The 18775-nt window shown below is 43.2% G+C and overlaps 1 protein-coding gene across 6 annotated transcripts in view; it reads left to right on the plus strand.

Annotated features, from left to right (window-relative positions):
* Positions 1 to 1305: 1305 nt before the first annotated feature.
* The window catches only part of LOC106603388 (transcription initiation factor TFIID subunit 1), a 55371-nt gene continuing 37901 nt past the window's right edge, over positions 1306 to 18775 (plus strand). For all 6 annotated transcript variants that reach the window (XM_082974585.1, XM_014197006.3, XM_082974586.1 and 3 more), the window contains exons 1-8: positions 1306 to 1608; positions 1829 to 1943; positions 12740 to 12863; positions 14169 to 14285; positions 16149 to 16274; positions 16512 to 16753; positions 16867 to 17088; positions 17345 to 17593. In XM_082974585.1, coding sequence (XP_082830711.1) covers positions 1830 to 1943; positions 12740 to 12863; positions 14169 to 14285; positions 16149 to 16274; positions 16512 to 16753; positions 16867 to 17088; positions 17345 to 17593 — 1194 coding nt within the window. In that variant the 5' untranslated portion in view covers positions 1306 to 1608; position 1829. The remainder of the gene's footprint in view (positions 1609 to 1828; positions 1944 to 12739; positions 12864 to 14168; positions 14286 to 16148; positions 16275 to 16511; positions 16754 to 16866; positions 17089 to 17344; positions 17594 to 18775) is intronic.

An 18775-nucleotide genomic window follows, 5' to 3' on the forward strand; every position in this document is an offset into this window, starting at 1 on the left:
CTTAAATCTACTTGAAAATCTATGGCAAAACCTGAAAATTGTTATCTAGCAATGATCAACAACCATTTTGACAGAGCTTGAAGAATTTTGAAAAGGAAAATGGACAAATGTTGCACAATCCAGGTGTGGAAACCTATTAGAGATTTACCAAGACTCACAGCTGTAATCACTGCCAAAGGTGCTTCTACAAAGTATTGACTCAGGGGTGTGAATACTTATGTAAATGAGATATTTCTGTATTAAATTGTCAATACATTTGGAAAAAGTTCTACAAAAATGTTTTCAGTTTGTCATTATGGGGTATTGTGTGTAGCTTAGTGAGAAAACAATATATTTAATCAATTATGAATTCTGGCTGTAACACAACAAAATGTAGAATAAGTCAAGGGGTATGAATGCTTTGTGAATGCACTGTATTTGAGGCACTACTGAATGATGAAAACCTCACCTCCGCAGATAAAATTATTAAATATGAGAATATACACATTTTCTATGAACTGGAGGAGCATTCAGCACCTCTATTGACAGAGCCAGCAAGGGGAAGTCACCAGAAAAAGAAAAAAAAATAACACTTTCAAGATAGTCTGTGATTTTGTTTTACAGTTTGCTCAAAGCCCACAACAAAAGACAGAGAGAGTAGATGCAGTGCATTCTCATTGAACAATCTTACATCCTACCTTGCTGTTCCACCACTGTACTGCTGGTAGCCTAGTGATTAAGAGGTTGGGCCAGTTACCAAAAGTTTGCTGGTTTGAATCCCCTAGGTGAAAAATATTTCAATGTGCCCTTGAGCAAGGCATTTAACCCTAATTGCCCCCGTAAGTCACTCTGGATAAGAGTGTCTGCTAAATGACAAAAATGTACACAAACATCTCATTATCACTTTACTTGGTGAGATGGGCTGACTGGGCTCTTGCCCTGGTGTTTGTCACACAGATTCTTAGTGGGAACAATAGGATAAATGTTGCAGGACACTGTCATAAAGGCAGAGACACCTCAAGCCAAGGATGTTTGCTCTCTTTCTCAGACCAGTGAGCTTGGTTACTTCTTAAGGCCTAAGAAGGGCTAGGAGTCAGGTCAGGTCACATCAGGTAACAACAACACTAATCATGTTGTTTTGGTCACATCATGTCACATCACGTGTGTCAGTGTGTTACTGCACTATCTTCACACGGTCAGTGGTTTGCATTGAACGGCCCTGTACAAAAAGAATGAAATACGCTATCCTGTAGATGGCGACAAATCACGCACCAAAGGAAACAACTGCTGGGGGCAATCCTTCATGGGGCGGAAATGAATTATGCGCACGCGCATTGAACAATCTCACTAGTGTTGGTTGGTGTTGTCTGCATGGACTACACTTGAAAATAAATGAAACCATTACATTTTCTTTCCAAATAACCGTCCTGTGAATTACTTTATACTACGTGCAAGCGTACTCACCACTTTACTGCGTGTGGATAATGGCGTAGTGAAAGGAGATCGCATAGGGTGTTATGGCTAATGTTAGCTTGCTAAACTAAGCTTCGGTTAGGGTCCGAAGATATTATCAAGCTGGCCTCAACCCGAGGCCAATTGGCCTTCCTAACTGAGTAAAAGTAGCGCAAGGTAAGATTAAACCTTCAACAGACCAATTTTTTTTGCATGCATGCAACTCCTGTTTGACATTCCATCCCATTTGTTGTGATCATGCATGCATGAATGTCATTGACACCCCTTTAACTGCTTTCCATTTCTCCTGACAAGTAAGGACTAAATAAACAATGTAAGAGAGAATCTACGAATCACACATTGATATGACTAATTGATCAGTAAATGTTTCTCTCAGGATGTCGGAATCAGACAGTGATGAAGACCAAGACCGCCCCTTCTCTCTCACTGGCTTCCTCTTCGGGAACATCAATGAAGATGGTCAGCTGGAGGGAGACAGCGTGCTGGACACTGTGAGTGACTATTTTGTTACAAGAGAAAACACTCTGCATAGTGTGCAAAAAACACAACTGTTTTGAATGCATACATTAAAGCAGGAATGGGCAATCCTCATGATGAGTTCACAAAAATAAAAGCCCTAGGCTTTTGGGGACCCAGAGTAGGGATGTGACAGAAAAAATGCTTAACTTTTAAACATACTTTTTAAAAATCGGTTTTCCATTAAAACGCAAAGACATTTTTTTATACAATTCAATGTGAATGCAGCTGAGCTGCTGCCAGCAATGGTTTGGGTCTTTTAAAAAAAATGTAATTGTTTTATTTAAGCATTATTTAACTAGGCAAGTCCGTTAAGAACAAATTGTTATTTACAAATACGGCCTACACCGGCCAAACCCGGACGACGCTGGGCCAATTGTGCGCCGCCCTACGGGACTCCCAATCACGTCCGGTTGTGATACTCACGGTGCGTCTCTTTCAGATGGTGAAGCATTGCACCCTTACTAGCTTTACTGTACCTCAAATCCACCTCACTAAGTTTTAATTTCCTTTTCATTTATCTTGTCAAAGTATTACATTTACATTTCAGTCATTTAGCAGACGCTCTTATCCAGAGCGACTTACATTAGTGAACGCATACATTTCATTTCATTTGATGCATTTTTTAAAAATATTTTTGTTTTGTTTTTTGTACTGGCCCCCCGTGGGAATCGAACCCACAACCCTGGCGTTGCACACACCATTCTGGCGTTGCAAACATCATGCTCTACCAACTGAGCCATACAGGACTTTACTGCTGTCGCTTGCCTTTCTCTGCCATTTTTCAGACTGTTAACAATGATGACATAGTAGTGGAGAGTCGACTCCAAAATAATTGATTCCTCGACTCCAGGTGTCAACTCCAATTTCTTAGTGTCAAGATTCAACTCTGCTAGGAATCGACTCCTAAGATTCAATATTTTTGGAACGGAGGAGACCAGTGCTTGACTTGAGCAGTAGCTCACCGGAGCTGAGTACCGGCACCTCACATTTTCCAGTGCTTGGGCTCCCGTTCCTCTTATTTATTTAATCTAGAATATTTTCCCAAAAGTATTGTGGAGCTCCTGCATCTAAATGTAAACAGTACCGACTCACTGCTCCTATTTCAGTCCAGGTCAAGCACTGGAGGAGTCTGATTAGTTGCTGTACTTCCGAGAACACAAAAACTCGCATCTTTCATAGCCAGCTAGCGAGGGATGGAGAGAGAGGGGAGGGGCACAGTATAGGCAGGTCGGCGGTCAGAACCGTGCACTAGGCCAATCTATTGGCAATCAATAGCTGTATCTCGCAATGGAATGCTGTATCTCACAATTTCTTGGCTTGCAATGTCTCACAACTGCAGTGAAGCAGGGCCTATCATTAATGAAGAGGCTAGGATATTGAGATGAGCGAGGTTCAACACTTCACTCTCACACAGTCACACACAGTATCTGCGCACGTGCATGTGTTTGCTTCACACTGTTCACAGTGTGGTAGCCAGGGATATCAAAACAGCAGAGAAGTTGAGCATCGTGCTTTAGAGTCTTGGTTGTTGCGGAAATTCACCCACTATGCGGTTTACTTTCTGCATCTACGTAAAATGTTAATTAATCAAATTTCAATCAAATTGATTTCATAAAGCCCTTTTTACATCAGCAGATGTCACAAAGAGCTTATACAGAAGCCCAGCCTAAAATCCTATGGAGCAAGCAATGCAGATGTAGAAGCACAGTGTTTAGGAAAAACTCCCTAGAATCTAGGAAGATACCTAGAGGGGAACCAGGCTCTAAGGGGTGGCCAGTCCTGGCTGTGCCGGATTCATAGCCCTAGGGCTCAGGTCCTCTGGGAGGGGACAGAGGGAAAGATCCCAATTTCATTAAAAAAAAATATATATATATGTTTACACCCCTAGCCCTAAGCGACATTTGTGAGCAAAACATTTTAGCTGACCCCTTCTTGACAGTGGAGTTTTAGAGTTCGCTTTCATGCAATCTGCTAGTGTTACACGGTATACTGAAACGTAGGTTATTTTTCGATGCTAGAACAGGAAAAACGGTTCGGTATTCCAGTTGTTATTACTTTCTATACTTCTGTCAAAATGTGTCCCACGTATCAACTCTATCAGCGCAGCCAATGTCCCCTTATAGCGCAAGGTGTGCCACGTGCCTGCTCCACCTACTCACTGCTAGCCTACACTGGGAGTCTGGGCTGCATCATGTTAGCTCCACCTACTCACTGCTAGCCTGTACTGGGAGTCTGGGCTGCATCATGTTAGCTCCACCTACTCACTGCTAGCCTGCACTGGGAGTCTGGGCTGCATCATGTTAGATCCACCTACTCACTGCTAGCCTGCACTGGGAGTCTGGGCTGCATCATGTTAGCTCCACCTACTCACTGCTAGCCTCCACTGGGAGTCTGGGCTGCATCATGTTAGATCCACCTACTCACTGCTAGCCTGCACTGGGAGTCTGGGCTGCATCATGTTAGCTCCACCTACTCACTGCTAGCCTGCACTGGGAGTCTGGGCTGCATCATGTTAGCTCCACCTACTCACTGCTAGCCTGCACTGAGAGTCTGGGCTGCATCATGTTAGCTCCACCTACTCACTGCTAGCCTGCACTGAGAGTCTGGGCTGCATCATGTTAGCTCCACCTACTCACTACTAGCCTGCACTGAGAGTCTGGGCTGCATCATGTTAGCTCCACCTACTCACTGCTAGCCTGCACTGAGAGTCTGGGCTGCATCATGTTAGCTCCACCTACTCACTGCTAGCCTGCACTGAGAGTCTGGGCTGCATCATGTTAGCTCCACCTACTCACTACTAGCCTGCACTGAGAGTCTGGGCTGCATCATGTTAGCTCCACCTACTCACTGCTAGCCTGCACTGAGAGTCTGGGCTGCATCATGTTAGCTCCACCTACTCACTACTAGCCTGCACTGAGAGTCTGGGCTGCATCATGTTAGCTCCACCTACTCACTACTAGCCTGCACTGAGAGTCTGGGCTGCATCATGTTAGCTCCACCTACTCACTACTAGCCTGCACTGAGAGTCTGGGCTGCATCATGTTAGCTCCACCTACTCACTACTAGCCTGCACTGAGAGTCTGGGCTGCATCATGTTAGCTCCACCTACTCACTGCTAGCCTGCACTGAGAGTCTGGGCTGCATCATGTTAGCTCCACCTACTCACTGCTAGCCTGCACTGGGAGTCTGGGCTGCATCATGTTAGCTCCCCACTCATGCTGCACAGAAGTTAACACAGTTGAATAATGTGACACGGCTTGTAGAAAAATCAAAACAATGTCCATACAGATGAGAACAATGCAACAAGATACCGCCGCTAGCTTCCAGCTCTGTAAACTTTCCTTGCTAGCTTACAGCTTAAGTGAACATCAATTCACTACCCTGGTACTTTGTGATCATATGCAAACCATAACGCAAGATGTGCTGATTTCAAAGCTGATTGCAACCGAAAACTTTTCATTCACTTAATCAGTCTCTCCATTACGTCGTTCCATCAGCCAAAGGTTATCAATTTTCTCAGTGAACTGTCAGTGTGTGTGAATAGGGCTGTGACAGGCCGTACCCCACTTGCCTCGTGAATTACATTACTGGTTAAAGAGACTTTTATAAAATAAGTTATTTATATGCTAATGTTGATCAGTACAACAAAATAAGTCCCAAATGAAAGGGAAACAGATTGTTTGTCGTCTGTAGCCCCGTGAAATCAGCCAAAACAGTAATTCAGTAATTCAATACGTCCATCTCTGTCAGATGGCGCCGACAGAGATGGTTGCCTCGCTTCAGATCCTTAGGAAACTATGCAGTAATTTGTTTTTTTAATGTATTATTTCTTACATTGTTAACCCAGAAAATCTCAGGTGTTATTACATACAGCCGGGAAGAACTATTGGATATAAAAGCGACGTCAATTTACCAACATTATGACCAGAAATACAACTTTCCCAAAGCGTATCCTCTGTTCGGACCTCCACCCTGGACGTGGGATCTTATCTCAGAGGCCGACCCAAAACAACGCAGTCTCCGCAGGGGAGGCAGACGGAGCGGCCTACTGGTCAGACTTAGAAGGCGAGCACACCATACACCGCTTCCAAGCATATTACTCGCCAATGTCCAATCTCTAGACAACCCAGCACAGTTACAATACCAGAGCTAGTGTTATGTCTTATAAAATCCCAAGAGTAAACAGTACTGCGAGGAGCACCTTTTTCTATACATGCATTTGTCTATGGAATAGCCTCCCCTTGGAGATCAATATTTAGTTTTTATAGAAGTAGTAAGTAAACGCAGGCAAAGGTTTTCATTTGGACAAGGTTGTCTAAGTAAGAGAAACCACTACACTGTCTGCTGGTCAGTATATTTTATTTATTTATTTAACCTTTATTTAACTAGGCAAGTCAGTTAATTACTAATTCTTATTTACAATGACCGGCCTACCCCTGCCAAACCGGGACGACACTGGGCCAATTGTGCGCCGCCCTATGGGACTCCCAATCACAGCCGGATGTGATGCAGCCTGGATTCGAACCAAATCAAATCGAATACAACAGGTGGAGACCTTACAGTGAAATGTAACTTACTTACAAGCCCTTAACCAACAATGCAGTTTTAAAAAGAAAAGTAAGAGATAAGAATAACAAATGATTAAAGAGCAGCAGTAAATAACAATAGCGGGGCTATATACAGGGGGTACCGGTACAGAGTCAATGTGCGGGGGCACCGGTGTCGAGGTAATTGAGGTAATACAGTTGAAGTCGGAAGTTTACATACACCTTAGCCAAATACATTTAAACTCAGTTTTTCACAATTCCTGACATTTAATCCTAGTCAAAATTCCCTGTCTTAGGTCAGTTAGGATCACCACTTTGTATTCAGAATGTGAAATGTCAGAATAATAGTAGAGAGAATTATTTATTTAAGCTTTTGTTTCTTTCGTCACATTCCAAGTGGGTCAGATGTTTACATGCACTCAATTAGTATTTGGGAGCATTGCCTTTAAATTGTTTAACATGGGTCAAACATTTCGGGTAGCCTTTCACAAGCTTCCCACAATAAGTTGGGTGAATTTTGGCCCATTCCTTACATTTACATTTGAGTCATTTAGCAGACTCTCTTATCCAGAGCGACTTACAGTAGTGAATGCATACATTTCATACATTCTTTTTTTATTTTTTTGCGTACTGGCCCCCCGTGGGAATCGAACCCACAACCCTGGCATTGCAAACACCATGCTGGCGTTGCAAACACCATGCTCTACCAACTGAGCAACAGGGAAGACAGAGCTGGTGTAACTGAGTCAAGTTTGTAGGCTTCCTTGATTGCACACGCTTTTTCAGTTCTGCCCACACATTTTCTATAAGATTGAGGTCAGGCCTTTGGTATGGCCACTCCAATACCTTGACTTTGTTGTCCTTAAGCCTTTTTGCCACAACTTTGGAAGTATGTTTGGGGTCATTGTCCATTTGGAAGATCCATTTGCGACCAAGCTTTGACTTCCTGACTGATGTCTTGAGATGTTGCTTCAATATATCCACATACTTTTCATTCCTCATGAAGCCATCTATTTTGTGAAGTGGAACATTCCTTCCTGCAGCAGAGCACACCTAAAACATGATGCTGCTACCCCCGTGCTTCACGGTTGGGATGGTGTTCTTCAGCTTGCAAGCCTCCCTTTTGCTTCCAAACATAATGATGGCCATTACGGCCAAACAGTTTCATTTTTGTTTCATCAGACCAGAGGACATTTCTCCAAAAAGTACGATCTTTGTCCCCATGTGCATTTGCAAACCGTAGTCTGGCTTTTTTTATGGCGGTTTTGGGGCAGTGGCTATTTCCTTGCTTCAGCGGCCTTTCAAGTTATGTCGATGTAGGACACATTTTACTGTGGATATAGATACTTTTGTACCTGCATCTTCACAAGGTCCTTTGCTGTTGTTCTGGGATTGATTTGCACTTTTCGCACCAAAGTACATTAATCTCTAGGAGACAGAACGTGTCTCCTTCCTGAGCGGTATGACGGCTGCGTGGTCCCATGGTGTTTATACTTGCGTACTGTTGTTTGTACAGATGAACGTGGAACCTTCAGACGTTTGGAAATTGCTCCCAAGGATGAACCAGACTTGTGGAGGTCTACAATTATTTTTATGAGGCCTTGGCTGATTTCTTTTGATTTTCCCATGATGTCAAGCAAAGAGGCACTGAGTTTGAAGGTAGGCCTTGAAATACATCCACAGGTACACCTCCAATTGATTCAATGTCAATTAGCCTATCCGAAACTTCTAAAGCCATGACATCATTTTCTGGAATTTTTCAAGCTGTTTAAAGGCACAGTCAACTTAGTTTATGTAAACCTCTGACCCACTAGAATTGAGATACAGATTATTTCACTGTATGTAAACAATTGTTGGAAAAATTACTTGCACAAAGTAGATGTCCGTACTTGCCAAAACTATAGTTTGTTAACAAGAAATTTGTGGAGTGGTTGAAAAACGAGTTTTAATGATTCCAACCTAAGTGTATGTAAACTTCCGACTTCAACTGTATGTACATGTTGTTAAAGTGACTGTGCATAGATAATAAGAGAGAGTAGCAGCAGTGTTCCAGATGGGGTGGGGAGGGGGGGACAGCAATGCAAATAGTCTGGGTAGCCATTTGATTAGCTGTTCAGGAGGCTTATGGCTTGGGGGTAGAAGCTATTTAGGAGCCTCTTGGACATAGACTTTGCGCTCCGGTACCACTTGCCGTGCAGTAGCAGAGAGAACAGTCTATGACTAGGGTGGCTGGAGTCTTTGACAATTTTTACGGCCTTCCTCTGACACGGCATGGTATAGAGGACCCTCTGTAGTGCCTTGTGGTCAGGGGCCGAGCAGTTGCCATACCAGGCAGTTATGCAAACCGTTAGGATGCTCTCTACGTTACAGCTGTAAAATCTTTTGAGGATCTGAGGACCCATGCCAAATCTTTTCAGGCTCCTGAGGGGGAATAGGTTTTGTCGTGCCCTCTTCATGACTGTCTTGGTGTGCTTGGATCATGTTAGTTTGTTGGTGATGTGGACACCAAGGAACTTGAAGCTCTCAACCTGCTCCACTACAGCCCCGTCGATGAGAATGGGGGTGTGCTCGGTCCTCTTTTTCTGTAGTCCACAATCATCTCCTATGTCTTGATCACATTGAGGGAGAGGTTGTTTTCCTTGCACCACACGGTCAGGTCTCTGACCTCCTCCCTATAGGCTGTCTCATCGTTGTCGGTTATCAGGCCTACCACTGTTGTGTCATCAACAAACTTAATGATGATGTTGGAGTCATGCCTGGCCGTGCAGTCATGCGTGAACAGGGAGTACAGGAGGGGACTGAGCATGCACCCCTGAGGGGCCCCCATGTTGAGGATCAGGGTGGCGGATGTGTTGTTACCTTCCCTTACTAACTGGGGGCGGCCCGTCAGGAAGTCCAGGATCCAGTTGCAGGGAAGTATTTAGTCCCAGGGTCCTTAGCTTAGTGACGAGCTTTGAGGGCACTATGGTGTTGAACGCTGAGCTGTAGTCAATGAATAGCATTCTCACATAGGTGTTCCTTTTGTCCAGGTGGGAAAGGGCAGTGTGGAGTACAATAGAGATTGCATCATCTGTGGATCTTTTGGTGTGGTATGCAAATTGGAGTGGGTCTAGGTTTTCTGAGAAAATGGTGTTGTGAGCTTTCAAAGCATTTCATGACTACAGACGTGAGTGCTACGCGTCGGTAGTCATTTAGGCAGGTTACCTTAGTGTTCTTGGGCACAGGGACTATGATGGTCTGCTTGGAACATGTTGGTATTACAGACTCAGACAAGGAGAGGTTGAAAATGTCAGTGAAGATACTTGCCAGTTGGTCAGCACATGCTCGGAGTACACATCCTGCTAATCCGTCTGGCCCTGCGGCCTTGTGAATGTTGACCTGTTTAAAGGTCTTACTCACATCGGCTGCGGAGAGCGTGATCACACAGTCGTCCAGAACAGCTGATGCTCTCATGCGTGTTTCAGTGTTACTTGCCTCGAAGCGAGCATAGAAGTAGTTTAGCTCGTCTGGCAGGCTCGTGTCACTGGGCAGCTCTCGGCTGTGCTTCCCTTTGTAGTCTGTAATGGTTTGCAAGCCCTGCCACATTTGCCGAGCATTGGAGCCGGTGTAGTACGATTCGATCTTAGTCCTGTATTGACGCTTTGCCTGTTTGATGGTTCGTCAGAGGGCATAGTGGGATTTCTTATAAGCTTCCGGGTTTGAGTCCCACCCCTTGAAAGCGGCAGCTCTACCCTTTAGCTCAGTGCGAATGTTGCCTGGAAAATATTCCAGTCTGTGCTAGCAAAACAGTCCTGTAGTTTAGCATCTGCTTCATCTGGCCACTTTGTTATAGACCGAGTCACTGGTGCTTCCTGCTTTAATTTTTGCTTGTAAGCAGGAATCAGGAGGATAGAATTATGGTCAGATTTGCCAAATGGAGGGAGAGGGAGAGTTTTGTACGCGTCTCTGTATGTGGAGTAAAGGTGGTCTAGAATTATTTACCCTCTGGTTGCACATTTAACATGTTGATAGAAATGATGTAAAACTGATTTTAGTTTCCCTGCATTAAAGTCCTCAATCTCTAGGAGCGCCGCCTCTTGATGAGCGTTTTCCTGTTTGCTTATGGCGGTATACAGCTCATTGAGTGCGGTTTTAGTGCCAGCGTCGGTCTGTGGTGGTATGTAGACAGCTACAAAAAATACAGATGAAAACTCTCTAGGTAGATAGCGTGGTCTACAGCTTATCATAAGATACTCTACCTCAGGCAAGCAAAACTTTGAGACTTCCTTAGATATCGTGCACCAGCTGTTGTTTACATTAATGCATAGGCCCCCGCCCCGTGTCTTACCAGGGGCTGCAGTTCTGTCCTGCCGATAGAGTGTATAACCCGCCATCTGTATGTTCTTAATGTCGTCGTTTAGCCACGACTCGGTGAATCATAAGATATTACAGTTTTTAATGTCCCGTTGGTAGGATAAACGTGCTTTCAGTTCATCCCATTTATTTTCCAGGGATTGAATGTTAGGTAGCAGGACGGAAGGCGTGGGCAGATTAGCTACTCGTCGCCTGATCCTCAGAAGGCACCCTGATCTCTTTCCACTAAATCTGCGTTTCCTTCTCCAGCGAATAACGGGAATCTGGGCCTGGTCGGGTGTCTGTATTATATCCCTCCCGTCCGACTCATTGAAGAAGAACTCTTTGTCCAGTTTGAGGATGAGTAATCGCAGTTCTGATGTCCAGAAGCTCTTTTCGGTCATAAGAGACGGTAGCAGCAACATTATGTACAAAATTAGTTACAAACAACGCGAAAAAAAATAAAAAATAGCATGGTTGATTAAGAGCCGATAAGACAGCAGCCTTCCCCTCCGGCGCCATACTATTTAAGGGTGCTATTGAACCAGGGACTACAGTGACGCTCTTGCACTGAGATGCAGTGCCTTAGACCGCTGCGCCACTCGGGTGCCTTTTAAGGACGCAATGTGAAATGAATACGGTTGATTTTTAAGTTTTGGGAAAAGTGCAGTGAATAGTGCCACTTTCTAGGATGTCAATATCAATGAATGTATTTATGTTTGTTTGTAATTTTGTCTTGACTTTTAATCATATGTGTTATTGTTTTTACCATTGAGGACCACTTTGGAAACAAGCATTTTAATTCATACTTTTAATGAATATCCTCAGGGTCCACATTGTACATTTTGTTGTATGTCTGTTACCCAAAATAAGTTTAATTTAATGGATGTCTTTGAAACATTTTGACGTAAACAATTACAAATGTAATGATATTGAACTCAAAAGATGCCCAATGATTGAACAGAGCAGTAGCTGAGTTTATCTGTCAGAATCAAGTGCCGTTCTGTGACTGGCTAATATACCTTGTATTTTTTTCAGTGGTATCGTTTTGGTATCGAGTACAAAGTCCAAAGTCAAAATTCTGGTATCGTGACCACACAACATTTTGCCTTGGGGCGTAGAGAATGTTTTGTTCAATTTTAAAGCAAGTTTGCTGCAATTCTACATAATTTTGCCATTGGCCAAAGAGAAGATTTAGCAATTTTATAACAATTTGCTGCAATTCTACACATTTTGTCATGCAGTGGATTTTTCCATGACTTATGTCATGTTAATATGAAATCTGATTGAGAGTGAAAACAAACAGTGACTGACATAAAAAGAGAAAATGCTGATGCACAACCAAATTTCGAAATTGCACCTTGTGTATTCTACTATTCTAACTCTCAACAGTAAGTTCAGAACCCGGCTGAGTTCCCCCATCCCTGCACAACAGTATGCCCAACAACAGGACTGAGATGTCCATTTGCTGATTATGGGTTTCTTGTTACACTATATATAAACACTATATATACAAAAGTATGTGGACACCCCATCAAAAAATCAGAAGGAAGTTTGTTCTGAAGTGTCTGTCCTATATCTGAGAGATGCAGTATGAGATGCAGTATGAGATACAGAGAGATGCAGTATGAGATACAGAGAGATGCATTATGAGGCAGTATGAGATACAGAGAGATGCAGTATGAGATACAGAGAGATGCCGTATGAGATACAGAGAGATGCAGTATGAGATACAGTATGTTGATCACTTGTCCACTGTCCTTTGTGCAATGGTACTTTTATAAATGTTCTTTCTAGACAGAAATGTTAACACCTGGTATTTTCCAATACACTTGGGCATATCAAATGCTGTGGTTGTTTGACAATGGTATTTCCCTCCACACCCTCAGGAATCCAAAAAGCACTTGGCTGGCCTGGGCTCCCTGGGACTGGGCAACCTCATCACAGAGATCACTGCTAGTGAGGAGGACGATCTGGACGAGGATGGAGAGACAGGGGGCACAGACTCAGAGGGTAAGAGTAAGGCTGTGGGTGGGGTAGTTCCTAGCCCTACAGAGCTGTCTGTCATGTACAGTGCCTTCAGAAAGTATTCATACCCCTTGACTTATTCCACATTTTGTTGTGTTACAGCCTAAATCGATTTGACAAAGTGAAAACCTGTTTTTAGAAATGTTTGCTAATTTATTGAGAATGAAATACAGAAGTATCTAATTTACATTGGTATTCATACCCCTGAGTCAATACTTTGTAAAAGCAACTTTTGCAGCGATTACAACTGAGTCTTTCTGTGTCTCTCTTAAGAGCTTTCCACACTTGGATTGTGCAACATTTTCCCATGATTGTTTTCAGAATTCTTCAAGCTCTGCCAAATTGGTTGTTGATCATTGCTAGATAAATATTTTCAGATCTTGCCATAGATTTTCAAGTACATTTAAGTCAAAACTGTACCTCGGCCACTCAATGTCTTCTTTGTAAGCAACTCCAGTGTAGATTTTGCCTTGTGTTTTAGGTTATTGTCCTGCTGAAAGGTGAATTAATCTCCCAGTGTCTGGTGGAAAGCAGACTGAACCAGGTTTTCCTCTAGGATTCCGTTTCGATTTTATCCTAAAAAACTCCCCAGTCCTAACGATTACAAGCAAACCCATAACATGATGCAGCCACCACTATGCTTGGAAATATGGAGAGTGGTACTCAGTAATGTGTTGGATTTATGCTTGCCATAACAAAGGGGTTGAATGCTTAATGACTTTTCAAACATAATGACATTATGGGGTATTGTGTTTAGGCCAGTGACACAACATCTCAATTTAATCCATGTTAAATTTAGGCTGTAGCACAACAAAATGTGGAAAAAGTCTAGGAGTCTGAATACTTTCTGAAGGTACTGTGTACAGGATTACAGGTAATAACAGTAAGTACAGTTATTTTAACAGTAACCTTCCGTTTTAGGGCATGGGGGGGGGCGCACGCGCATCTACAAAAATTGGATTTCATTATTTTTTGGGTGGGCACTGCTCTGCAATGCAAAGACAACCTCCTAATCAGAACCATCTACCGATTACGGATCTACATATGAAAAGTGTTGCCAAACAGGCACAGCTACGGGCGGCTAATAACCTGCAAGGTGGGTTATGTTGTAAAACCAGACCAGAGTTCCACTCAGGTTAAAACTGGGCTAGGGGAGTTCTGTGGCTGAGAACTGTCATTTAAATGGCTCAACATGAACAGTCAATATGCTTCTTAGTTGTGTTTGTAAGTTGTATGTCTGTAAATGCTGTGATAAATGAGTGACGTTTTAATGTCCTGTTTCTTATGCAGGCTGGGTGAAGAACGATGCCGATGCAGTTGATTATTCTGACATCAACGAGGTGGCTGAAGATGAGACTAAGAAGTATCGTCAGGCCATGGGAAGCCTGCAGCCTACCAGGAGAACAGGTGCAGTAATACCCATGCAACTATTCACATATAATGAGTATATAAAAAATTAAGAACACCTGCTGTTATGTATGTACAGTTGAAGTCGGAAGTTTACATACACTTAGGTTGGAGTCATTAAAACTAGTTTTTCAACCACTCCACAAATTTCTTGTTAACAAACTATAGTTTTGGCAAGTCGGTTAGGAGATCTACCTTATGCATGACACAAGTCATTTTTCTAACAATTGTTTACAGACAGATTATTTCACTTATAATCCACTGTATCACAATTGCAGTGGGTCAGAAATGTACATACACTAAGTTGACTGTGCCTTTAAACAGCTTGGAAAATTCCAGAAAATTATGTCATGGCTTTAGAAGCTTTTGATAGGCTAATTGACATCATTTGAGTCAATTGGAGGTGTACCTGTGGATGTATTTCAAGGCATACCTTCAAATTCAGTGCCTCTTTGCTTGACATCATGTTAAACTCAAAAGAAATCAGCCAAGACCTCAGAAAAATGATTGTAGACCTCCACAAGTCTGGTTCATCCTTGGGAGCAATTTCCAAACGCCTGAAGGTTCCACGTTCATCTGTACAAACAATAGTACGCAAGTATAAACACCATGGGACCACGCAGCCGTTATAACGCTCAGGAAGGAGACGCGTTCTGTCTCCTAGAGATGAACGTACTTTGGTGCGAAAAGTGCAAATCAATCCCAGAACAACAGCAAAGGACCTTGTGAAGATGCTGGAGGAAACAGGTACAAAAGTATCTATATCCACAGTAAAACAAGTCCTATATCGATATAACCTGAAAGGCCGCTCAACAAGGAAGAAGCCTAGACTGCTCCAAAACCGCCATAAAAAAGTCAGACTACGGTTTGCAACTGCACATGGGGACTAAGATCGTACTTTTTGGAGAAATGTCCTCTGGTCTGATGAAACAAAAATAGAACTGTTTGGCCATCATGAATATCATTATGTTTGGAGGAAAAAGGGGGAGCTTGCAAGCTGAAGAACACCATCCCAACCGTGAAGCACGGGGGTGGCAGCATCATGTTGTGGGGGTGCTTTGCTGCAGGAAGGACTGGTGCACTTCACAAAATAGATGGCATCATGAGTAATGAAAATTATGTGGATATATTGAAGCAACATCTCAAGACATCAGTCAGGAAGTCAAAGCTTAGTTGAAAATGGGTCTTCCAAATGGACATTGACCCCAAGCATACTTCCAAAGTTGTGGCGAAATGGCTCAAGGACAACAAAGTCAAGGTATTGGAGTGGCCATCACAAAGCCCTGACCTCAATCCTATAGAAAATTTGTGGGCAGAACTGAAAAAGCGTGTGCGAGCAAGGAGGCCTACAAACCTGACTCAGTTACACCAGCTCTGTCAGGAGGAATGGCCAAAATTCACCCAACTTATTGTGGGAAGCTTGTGGATGGCTACCCGAAACATTTGACCCAAGTTAAACATTTTAAAGGCAATGCTACTAAATACTAATTGAGTGTATGTAAACTTCTGACCCACTGGGAATGTGATGAAAGAAATAAAAGCTGAAATAAATCATTGTCTGTACTGTTATTCTGACATGTCACATTCTTAAAATAAAGTGGTGATCCTAACTGACCTAAGACAGGGAATGTTTACTAGGATTAAATGTCAGGAATTGTGAAAAACTGAGTTTAAATGTATTTGGGTAAGGTGTATGTAAACTTCCAACTTCAGCTGTATATCCTATACACAGACCTCTAGAAGTGCTTGTACCCTAGGTTACCAGAACAGATAAATGAAGCTTATTTCATTTCCTCCATAGTCATCAGAGACTTTGCATAGCCGGTAACTGGATACTTTTTTCTCTCTCTATCTCTGTCTCAGATGATGAGGATGACTATGATGCGGATTGTGAGGATATTGATGCCAAGCTTATGCCCCCTCCACCTCCTCCATGTCTTCCCACGCCTGGTGGCAAGAAAGACGACTCCTCTCCCACGTCTGCAAGTGGTAAGGATCAGATAAGGAAGGGCCAAAGGGTGGCGGTCAATTGTCATTTATTTTGTCTGATCAATCTAGTGCCAGTGAAAATATACTTTGTTCTTGTACTGTACAAGCATAATTCTTCATAATCAGTTAAAAAGTAAACAGGGATATTGATGTATTTAATGTCAAGAATACATGCTAGTAAGTTAGCACTCATCAGAGGGGCTCTAACCCCAGTGTATGCTATTGTGTTATCCACAGTTGGGGATGAAGGAGATGGGATCATCCTGCCCTCCATCATCGCTCCTTCCTCTCTGGTAGACAAAGTGGACTTCAGCAGTTCCTCAGACTCTGAATCGGAGACAGACCGGCCCTCTGCAGGCCCTGGGTCAGGGGGTTCTCCAGCCTGCCTCAGCCTGCCCCTGGCTGGCATCATGCAGAAGGATGCTGCCAAAGCCCTACCTGGCGTCACACAGCTCTTCCCAGAGTTCAGGCCTGGAAGGGTGAGCTGTCCTTTTTGGAAACACTATATAGTACACCACATAACAGAGAGTTGTGATTGGATGATTAAAACATTTCAAAATGAATACCTATCCACTCCTCTGAATCCCTCCAGGTGCTGCGGTTCCTTCGACTGTTTGGCCCTGGGAAGAACATGCCGTCGGTGTGGCGGAGCGCACGGAGAAAGAGGAAGAGGAAGCACCGCGACCCTCAGCCAGGGACACCCCCACCAGAGGGCGCTGAGCCCATGGAGCAGCAGGGACCAGAGAAGAAGTCTGGCTGGGACTATGAATACGCCCCACCTCCACCCCCAGAACAGTGCCTGTCTGACGACGAGGTCGGTGTGCAACAACAATGGTCTTAGTCAAAGATATGTAGGACTGTGAAAACTTGTTTGAAATCCCTTTGACACTGTGTGGTTATTTACCAGTATAGTTTGTCACAGCTAATTTATGAGAGCTTATTAGGTTTAGTAATGTGATTCAGTCTCAGTATAGTTCTGTATGGGATCTTTCTCCTTACAAAAGGAAATGGACAAAAGTGATTGCTATAAGAAAGTCTTCAATAGTTCATTCCTTGTGACTCTGCCCCAGATCACCATGATGGCCCCAATAGAGTCCAAGTTCTCCCAGACCTCTGGAGACGGGGACAAGGTGGCAGAGTCCAGGCCCAAGGTGGCAGAGTGGCGCTACGGTCCGGCCCAGCTCTGGTACGACATGATGGGGGTCCCTGACGATGGCAGTGGCTTCCACTACGGCTTCAGACTGAAGGAGGAGGACGACGATGAGCAGGAGAAACGGGAGAGGCCAGAACCACCGCCACCTTTACAACATCCCAAAGAGGTTAGCACCCATACACTACACTGACGCTTTAGGATTAGATATCATGGAGTTCCTTAAAGGGGCATTCAGCAGTTGAAACAATAACAAAGCGCCCTCCCACCACGATTTTGGTAAAAAGCTGAGGGATGGGGCTTAAGAAATGTAACCACTCTTGATAGCTTTAACCATGTAGTGAGGCTATACAGTGTTTGTTTACAAACATATTACATTGTTTACAAACATTGCAGTAAAACAATCATATATTTTGGGTTCTGGGGGAGTAGGACTGTTGAACTAAGCTAATGAGTAATAAGTTATATTCTTCAAGAATCAATGGGTACCTATCATTAATTGATACGTCCAAAAATGGATGTAGCAACTGCAGATTGCCCCTTTTTAAGAATCAATCACCCATTTCTAGCTACAACTCTAAGTTAGAAGAGAGCAGATTTTTCTGCGAAGAGACAGAATCATTAGATCATTTGTTTTGGTACTGTCCATAGGTAGCATGTTTTAGGTCGCAAGTTTAGGAATGGCTGAAGAATTGCAACAATTACCTGGAGCTAACTCTGCAGATAGCTGTAATGTAATAATACTCTTAGCAAAAATCTTTATCTTAAATTTACAATCTGTAGAAACTATGAGACTGGAAAGCTTCAGAACTTTTGTGAAACAGCACAGTTGAAAAATATATGGCAAATAGAAATCAAAACTGGATGGTGTTCCGAGATAGATGAGAGGGGTTGAGGGTAGCTGAAGGATGGGACTAAAAACAAACAAAGGATAACTATTGTAAAATATACTGTGTCTGTAAAATGTACAGTATATAGTATGTATAAGCTGGAAGTAGAAGCTTAAGGGTTGTTGTCCATTAGTTTACTCCAATTAGGAGAAGGGTGGAAGGGTTAGGTGAAAAAATAAAGGAAAATATATTTTAAAATATATACAGTACCAGTCAGAAGTTTGGACACATCTACTCATTTGCTGTTTAAGTGTGCCTTGAATTCAAAATTGATATCTGACAGTGTAACCAGCAAACCACCCCCACCACATCACACCACCTCCTCCATGCTTCACGGTGGGAACCACACATGCGTAGATCATCCGTTCACCTTCTCTGCGTCTCACATAGACACGGCGGTTGGAACCAAAAATCTAATTTGGACATATTCCCACCGGTCTAATGTCCATTGCTCGTGTGTC

This window comes from Salmo salar, chromosome 04 (genome assembly GCF_965601325.2).
Source record: "Salmo salar chromosome 04, fSalSal1, whole genome shotgun sequence".
In the NCBI taxonomy this organism is placed as follows: Eukaryota; Metazoa; Chordata; class Actinopteri; order Salmoniformes; family Salmonidae; genus Salmo; species Salmo salar.